The sequence below is a fragment of the Lampetra planeri genome, chromosome 4, assembly GCF_965212315.1.
Source record: "Lampetra planeri chromosome 4, kcLamPlan1.2.h2, whole genome shotgun sequence".
Classification (NCBI taxonomy): domain Eukaryota; kingdom Metazoa; phylum Chordata; class Hyperoartia; order Petromyzontiformes; family Petromyzontidae; genus Lampetra; species Lampetra planeri.
The window spans coordinates 4,590,949-4,599,207 of NC_136110.1; the positions used below are offsets into that span (position 1 = coordinate 4,590,949).

Here is an 8,259-nt window from a genome sequence, read left to right on the forward strand (position 1 = left end):
CTGATGGTGCATTGTCTTTGAGTTGTGCGCCTTTTGGCGTCATCTGGTCCAACACCATGTGAGACTAGGCTTTAAGGAAAGCTGTCTCGGGTGTGGACCAATCAACTTCAAGGACAGTGCATACATTATCAGAGTTATGTTTTTTGTTTGCATTATGACTGCAGGTATCGTGGTCTATGCAAATATGACTCCTCGTAAAAAAAGGTGTCAGTTTTGTTGCCAGATAAAAGGGTAAAAAACCAATTATCATATTATTTACTGTCAAATAAGGTACCAATGGAATGTATATTGACATTTACATTCACGAATCACAATAACGGTGGTGAAACGCTGTGCTACTCTTTCAAAACATCAATAATGTTACACGCTGTTATTTATTTCAGCGGTATCAATTTAAGAAGGGAAGAAAAAAACACTTCACAATCGGACACAGGGGGGAACTTTCGATAAAATACAATTTAACAAACGGACAATGGGCGAGTGACCTGGCTTTTGATTTGATTGTTGTTTGTACTCTTTCTGTGCAGGTTTGACGGCCCCCTCGCCTCTCTCACTCCCCGCTCATGGCTCTTCCTGCTCCGTCGCCAGCGTCTTGGATATCGTCACCATGGACACCATGTCTTCTCCAATCTTGCCAACCCTTGACCCCATGCGGCTGCACAGAAAGAGCGTCTTGAGCGCGTGCTGGAAGTCACGGTTGAGGAAGGCGTAGAGCACGGGATTGATGGCCGAGTTGCAGTACCCGAGCCACGTCATGACTTTAAACATCGTGACCACCACCCTGTCGTGCTTGGAGCCGTACGCGTTCATCGCCACGTTGAAGACGAAGTAGGGCAGCCAGCACATGACGAAGGCCGAGATGATGATGGTCATGGTGCGCGTGGCCTTGTTCTCCAGCTGAGGGTTGTTGGGCCGCTGGCTCTTGGGGTGGTAGTGGATGTCGAGCGTCTGGGAGGCGATGCGCGCCGCCTTGAGGCGCGACGCGCGGTACACGAAGAAATACATGGTGCACATGGCCATGAAGGGCAGGTAGAAGGCCAGCGTCGAGGCGACAAGCACGAACGCCCAGTTGGTGATGAAAAGGCACTCGCGGCGCGCGTCGAATCGTACGCCCGGAATCTCGTTCCAGCCCTGCGTGACTGGCAGGAAGGAGATGAGCAGCGAGTACACCCAGATGGATACGGTCATCGCGATGCACCTGGGGAGGGGGGGGGGGGTGAATGACGGTGGTTTGTCGGACAAACGAGGCCAGAGGGACGAAGGAAATGTTTGTAAAGTTCGGCAGTGTCCAAAGACACCTTGCAGCTGTTCTAATGGTTGGCAAAGAACCCGCGGCATCTGGGAATGTGACTCCTCTGATCCGCGTTGATATTAGCGCAGGCGATTGGAGCAAGTGAAGCACCAACCTAGAATACGCTCTGTCTAAGACACTATGCGTATCACCGATTATACGGAGATGTTTTGGCACCCAGCAATCGTAAGGGGTGGTGTTTTCTCGCATGTGTCGCAGCAACGTGTTTACACACATCTAAAGAAAAATGTATAAATAACTTAGATCATGCTGATTATGCGTCTAATAAAATTGCTGTACTCTTTGGTTCTTTTGGTAAAGTCACGTAGTTAGAAATAAAAAAAAGAAATATACCCATAATCGTGGGGTTAGAAGTGTCTCGTTATTTCGGACACACAAAAAAAAATATCTCCAATCTTGATGCAGTAAGCGCTTTCTGTTGCTATCACTATTGCGGTTGCTGAGCACAAGCTCAAAGGCCAAACATTCCAAGTGGCCAGCAACATCACGGCGCTGTGAAGAGTCGCGACTGAGCGGAGTCGACGCGTTTCTCGAATCGCGCGAGGCTTCAAGAGCGTGCGAAAAAGCGTGGTGCATTTGCACTTCGCGCGCCAATAAGGTGCTGAGCATGCTGACCTTTTCCCAGACATGCGCGTTGGGTAGTGGTTTGGAGTGGCCACGGAACAGTATCTGTCCAAGCTGATGAAGCAGAGGGTCACGATGGAGGCTGTGCAGAACATCACGTCAAAAGAAATCCACACTTTGCAAAAGAGCTCTCCGAAAATCCAAACGCCCGTGACTTCGTATATGATGCTGCGTCCACATACACGGATACAAACAAACCCACGCACGCAGATAAAGCCTCCTTCAAAACCTTCATACAAACTGCGTAGCATTTGTAAGGTGTGCGTATTGAAAATGGTACCGGATATAATGAAATAAGTAGTGCTTTAGCCAGGCTCGCCTGCACATTGTATCGTGATAATGGTTAGCCCTTTCTCTCTCTCGAGTGAGTTATGGTTACGATGCAATGTCTCCTTGCGTGAATTTTTGTAAATATATTCTGCCTGAAGGGTACTTCGGGGTAGTAGGAGTGTAATGATTCGCCCCCTTACTGAGTCTGTTCAGTCACTCGGCAACCCAGGTTGCCATAGCAAAATATAACTGACGTCTCAATGGGTTATTCTTACCTTGTGGAATACATTCTACAGCTGCTAGTAGTTTAATTAAATATCCATTCTTTTGTTGAACAAATGTGACACACAAAACGGCCAACAGTGGCCGCAGGTAAACCTGTATCCAGTGGCATGCAACACATCATCATCATCATCAGCCATGAGCAATCCACTGCTGGACAAAGTCCGGAAAGCATCGATCTTCAACACACGCGTTTCGACGCATGCATCGCGTGCTTAGCAATCGACGGCGCGTTAAATTGTCTCCTGGGTCGCGTGAACCTCTCGCGGTGTAGCGCCTCGCTGGAGGGCACAGACGTCGCGCTGTGCCGCGTGTGGCTGCCGCACGAGCGCACGACGCCACTCACCTGAACGGCATGACGAGGCAGGCGACCAGCAGGTCGGCGGTGGCCAGGGACATGATGAACATGTAGGTGACCGTGCGCAGACGCCGCTCCACCAAGGGGCACAGCAGCACCGCCGCGTTGCCGAAGAGCGTGACGATGTCGATGAGCGACAGGAGAGCGCACACGGAGAGGGCGCCCGGCGACAGAGCCACCTCGTCCCGCCGCCGGTCACTGCCGTCCACGCGTCCCTCGGAAAAGTTGCCTCCGACGGACGCATTGCCGTGATGTCGCGACGAGTTTAGTGATGCCATCGATTCCTCCCCCCCCTCCTTTTTGAAAGCGTGTGCGGCTCGCGCGCGCGCGTGTCGCACGTTCGACAAGATATCTGACGTGGAAAGATGATGCGGTGCGCTATGTACGATTGCTATACGTTCGCTGCGAAGTTGTCTTTTGGCTTGGTCATTCCCGGTGATCGTATTGGCGGTGCAGTTAAAGCGCAGTCTTGATCGTCAACGGACCCGCAATGTCGTGTTTGAGCACGCGACGACAACTGATGCTGAAATCTGTCGAGAAAAAAATATATTTACATCGAAATGTCACGTACAATTGGTTACATTCGTAATGAGCTTGTTTCCAAGAAGCCCCCGAGATGAAAAAACGCAGCCTTTGGAGAAACACGCCCGTAGTTAATTTGGCGCTTGCGTTGTGCAAATAAAGCCGTTGAATATGAAGCCGTTGAATCTCGCAAATGAGCAGAGGAGAGGGGAGAGGCGTCCCACCCCACCGAAGTGAACGCTGCTTCTAAGAGAGAGAGAGAGAGAAATGAAGAGCTTGAGGGGAACGTGGGACGGATTGAGCTCAAGACGAGAGGGACCGAGATGGCGTGGCGCGAGACGTTTGCCAATATTTCTGGAGGGCTGTCTGGATTGTTGCATTTCATAGTTGGCGGTCTATCGTGCCTGGCAATCCAATTTAGGGGGAGTGGGGGGGGGGAAGTACAGCAGCTTCTGGTCCCCTGTAGCACAATGAACTTCATCGACCCAATAGAGGCACTTCTCCACCGGCGTTTGTGCACACGGCGCTACCACTATCAGGGTCGGGAACAATCGCGTTTGATCGTAGTGTGGGAGTCGTGACAAAACTGCCCTATCAATAGGGTTTGTAGCGCAAACCATGAGTGTAATTCTATAAATGTACCATTTATTACTTGCATAATTGATGTTACTATAAACACTTCACTTGAGAATACATTGAGCTATTTCTGAGTTGGGCACCTAACTACAGCCGATGAGACACAAACATACACTTTGTAGGTTTCGGTTTAATTGTCAATAACAAAACGAATCGAAATAAATTCCAGCCACTCTCAATCCACCAGCGGATGAAGACGTCCCAACTCCATGGCAATCGTTGGGGTTGTTTGACCATACTTCACCAAGCTGGTTGGTATGGGTTGGTGTACGGTTGGGGGGGTGGAGGGCAGGACCGGTTCTGACGATATCTGTCACTGCTGTTAGCTGTCTCCACAAATCAAACTTCTTCTTAATTTGTGTCTCCTATCCAACCTATATCGCCACAGGCCACCGCTTCCGGTATTGGCATTGCCAAATCTTGACGAGTGCATTGTGACGCTGTAGGGCATCTCGGGAGATGGTCCAAGGTTTGCTTCCCCTAACAAGAAATCAAACTGCGGTCACATCAGGATTCATCATGCAGCTCGCTCACCACTCCACTGCGGCTCCACCGTGAATGATCAGTCCAAAGCTTTTAATTTTCTCTTTTTTGGACCAAAGGCTACAGTGAAAGTAATGTGGAGCCTAATGCACGTAACCCGAGACTCGAATTTGCATTGGCGGTGCAGAGCGCAGTCATGACCACATGCTTGAGTGCAGGCAGTTTAATTCCCTATGCCTTTGTCAATCAGAGCGAGCGTGAATGCGCAAACTAATTATATTGTACTGGGGGCTTTGAACGGGCAAAGACATTTTTGTAATCGACTTTACAATTAGAAGGGTGGAAAATTCACTGCAAATCTGTCAGTGGAATACGTTTTATGTGTGAAGGCACATTCGTCAAATGGACTAAAGTTTTTGTTTTATTTACCTGTGTATCATATATGGGAACGATGCCACGGGGCAATGGTTAGCACCGCTGGACTTCAGAGGTCAATCTCGACAGAGGTCACAGGTTCATTCGCCCCGCGAGGCAGTGAACCATTGAGCGAGTTTCTAAAATTCCCTCCATGCCTTTGTCCACTCGGCAAAAAAAAAAAAACAACCGGGTCCAGCACAGTTTCGTGAATCGGAAGATTGAATGTGATGGGGTAAAGTGTGAGTACTACCACCACTTACGAGACATTCGGTCGGTGTGGAAGAGTAGGCCAAAACTACCCTCGAAGAGGGGTTCTCGAGAGCTCCCTTCACTGGAGGCTCCTCTGCCAGCAGTGGTTTGAGCGAGAAATTGCAGGGCAACACCTTTTGATTCTAGATTTGAAGCTTTCGTGACTGCAAGGATTCATACTCTTAGTTCTTTCGGTAAAGTCACGTAGGTAAAAAATGAAATTAATAAAAATAAAACAATAAAATCACGACGTTTCGGAGGCAACACAAGTCTCCGTCATCAGGTGGGACCGTCACAGCCAGATTTGCTGCATCAAGTGAGGCAAGGATTCAAGATGCAAGCCCTTAAATACATCTTGAATCCTTGCCTCACTTGATGCAGCAAATCTGGCTGTGACGGTCCCACCTGATGACGGAGACTTGTGTTGCCTCCGAAACGTCGTGATTTTATTGTTTTATTTTTATTAATTTCATTTTTTACCTACGTGACTTTACCGAAAGAACTAAGAGTATGAACACCTTTTGAATTTTGATAAAATGTGTCCAAACACGCACCCAGAGACACAGTCCTGCATTCAAATCCCACGTTATGCACTGAAATATCTCCATATTCGCCGCGGACACAGTTGAAAAAAAAAATCTAATTGGATGGTTAGTATGTATCAAGAGTTAATTAAAGTGTGCTATTGCTACTACTGCTGTTTGCATTTTTTTAAAACATCATTATATGTAACAACATAAGCTTAGCATACCTCCAGTGTGCTAACACTATATTACAGGGGATTATTGTGTCCGTCCGTCGTGCAGGGAGGGGCTGGGTGGGGAGGGAGGGGCTGGGTGAGGAGGGGAGGGGAGTGTGGGGAGGGGCTGGGTGGGGAGGGTGGGGAGGGGCTGGGTGGGGAGAAGCTGGTGGGGAGGGGCTGGGTGGGGCTGGGTGGGCGGTGGGAGGGGTGGGGCTGGGTGGGGAGGGGAGGGGCTGGTCACCCCGTGGTGCCCTTATAAAACTCAACGTTTAACCTACTCACGCCGGCTTGTGCCCGCCCTCACAGTCGGGCATATTTGCGGAATACACCACGCCGCCGTTGACCCTGGCCATTGACCGAGCAACCCAACGTTCCTACCAGCTCCCTCCGCAGGAATGTGTTCAATGACCCAATGCTGCAGTTTTATAAAATGACCAAGATTCTTATCTCCCCTCTCGGCTGCCAATGTCGTATCGGTCTCTTGGGTTGTTTAACAATGCCGGGCAGAGCAGGATGGTGGTGGCGGTGACCCCAGGACTGATGTGGATGCTGCTCACCGCTGCTGTTAGCTGTGGCAGTTGCACCGCATTGTGCACTCGATAGCTTAGCCCGCTGGTCGTATCGCAAGAATGCCTTTGGCCCGATGTTGGCTGCACGTTTGCAGCGCCGTTCAGCCTCGTGCGAAGGCCACGCAGGGGCTTTGCGCGTGCGATTTTTAAATGTCACTCTGACAACGTGGGACATCATCTTCTTGGTTCTTTCGGTAAAGTCACGTAGAAGGGACGTAATAAAATAATAAAAATAAAACACAATAAAATAATTATTAAACATAATAAAATAATTATTTTATAATAACACAATAAAATAATTATTTTATTATGTTTTATTTTTATTATGTTTGAAGTAATAAAAAAGTAATAAAATAATAAAAATGAAACATGATAAAATAATTCTAGATTTGAAGCTTTTGTGACTGCAAGGATTCATATTCTTAGGTTTTTTCGGTAAAGTCACGTAGGTAAAAAATTAAAATAAATAAAAGTAAAATAAAAATAAAATAAAAATCACGACGTTTCGGAGGCAACCTGAAGACGGAAGCTTGTGTTGCCTCCGAAACGTCGTGATTTTTATTTTTATTTTACTTTTATTTATTTTAATTTTTTACCTACGTGACTTTACCGAAAAAACCTAAGAATACAATAAAATAATAATTTTATTATGTTTTATTTTTATTATTTTATTACTTCCCTTCTACGTGACTTTACCGAAAGAACCAAGAAGATGAATCCCTGCAGTCACAAAAGCTTTAAATCGAAATTTAACGTGGGATATTTTGGAGGTTTGGTTCGCGTATTTTACATATACACAGTGTCCGAGTCGGCGCTGATTTGGGGGTAGCTTGGGACGTGGTAGGGTATTCGGGGTAAATCAGCAACATTTTGCGTTGGCGTTTGAACACTCGTTTCCCTCTTAAAATATTCTTTGGCTGTGTTGTGATCGCGATTCTGCACAGATGGATATCATTATTATGGAAAATTACGTGTATTTATATATAAAAAAAAAATCACGCCAGTGCAAGCATGGTGATTATTAATAGTAATTAGGCTGCAAACATTTGACGTCATTATGCATTTTATGTGCAACCCTAATTTAATGTAATATTTGCATTTATACGGGGTGATCCATTTATAGATACCCATCCTAAAATAATCGGGATAAAGCAGCGTGAACATATGACAACCGCTACACGTCTCCCTTCAATCTCAATGCATGACTTCTATTATTGTCAAACTCCCACGTGGAAGATATGGAGACGTCGCTCTCGCATTATTCAGTCAACTGATGAGAAGCAAGCAAGAGGATTCATAAATCAGTGGGATATCTATAAACGGATCACCCTGTATTTTGAACATTTATTTCGTGTGTGTGTGTGCGCGCGAGGAGCCGTACTCATTGCTAATTCAACCGCTTCTCAAGCCCACGTTTCACATTTTTGAAATTCCTGACCTTTGCTATTGAAAATTAAGCCAGTGCACACTGCATGCACCTGATGCTTAGTCGTCGCAAAAAGCTGAATTCTGTGTGGGTAGGGGGAGGGTGGTCACGAGGACTGGATTTGAGAGACGACTGATTGACGTCAGGGGTCTGCCAGGCAAACTCTAATTGGCATAGAAACAGCTGCAGCGATGGCATTACTTGCTCATGTCACTGCTGGTGGAAGGATGTCCGATTATGAGCACGTTCATGCTTGTGTAGTGTACTAATTCACAGACACTAGTAGGAGGTTCTCTCTCTCTCTCTTTTTTATTCCGGCCTTCACAGCCTTAGGGGATAACCACACACCAGGGTCGGGACAGCCAACAC

At 47.1% G+C, this 8,259-nt stretch overlaps 1 protein-coding gene across 1 annotated transcript; it reads right to left on the reverse strand.

The window, feature by feature from the left end:
- Positions 1-368: 368 nt before the first annotated feature.
- LOC144717999 (histamine H2 receptor-like) lies at positions 369-3,124 on the reverse strand. The gene is made up of 3 exons (XM_078593856.1): positions 2,835-3,124; positions 1,928-2,104; positions 369-1,198 (listed from the first exon to the last, which is right to left on the reverse strand). Exons 1-3 carry the CDS (start codon positions 3,122-3,124, stop codon positions 562-564), a joined length of 1,104 nt encoding a protein of 367 aa, XP_078449982.1. The 3' UTR covers positions 369-561.
- Between the last annotated feature and the right edge of the window lie 5,135 nt (positions 3,125-8,259).

Bases quoted from the DNA above. Each gene is read 5' to 3' on its own strand.
- LOC144717999 (XM_078593856.1), bottom strand. From the start codon at position 3,124: ATGGCATCACTAAACTCGTCGCGACATCACGGCAATGCGTCCGTCGGA. The intron at 2,105-2,834 runs GTGAGTGGCGTC...ATGTGGACGCAG, and splicing joins TGCCTCGTCATGCCGTTCAG to CATCATATACGAAGTCACGG. The intron at 1,199-1,927 runs GTCAGCATGCTC...CCCCCTCCCCAG, and splicing joins ACGCGCATGTCTGGGAAAAG to GTGCATCGCGATGACCGTAT.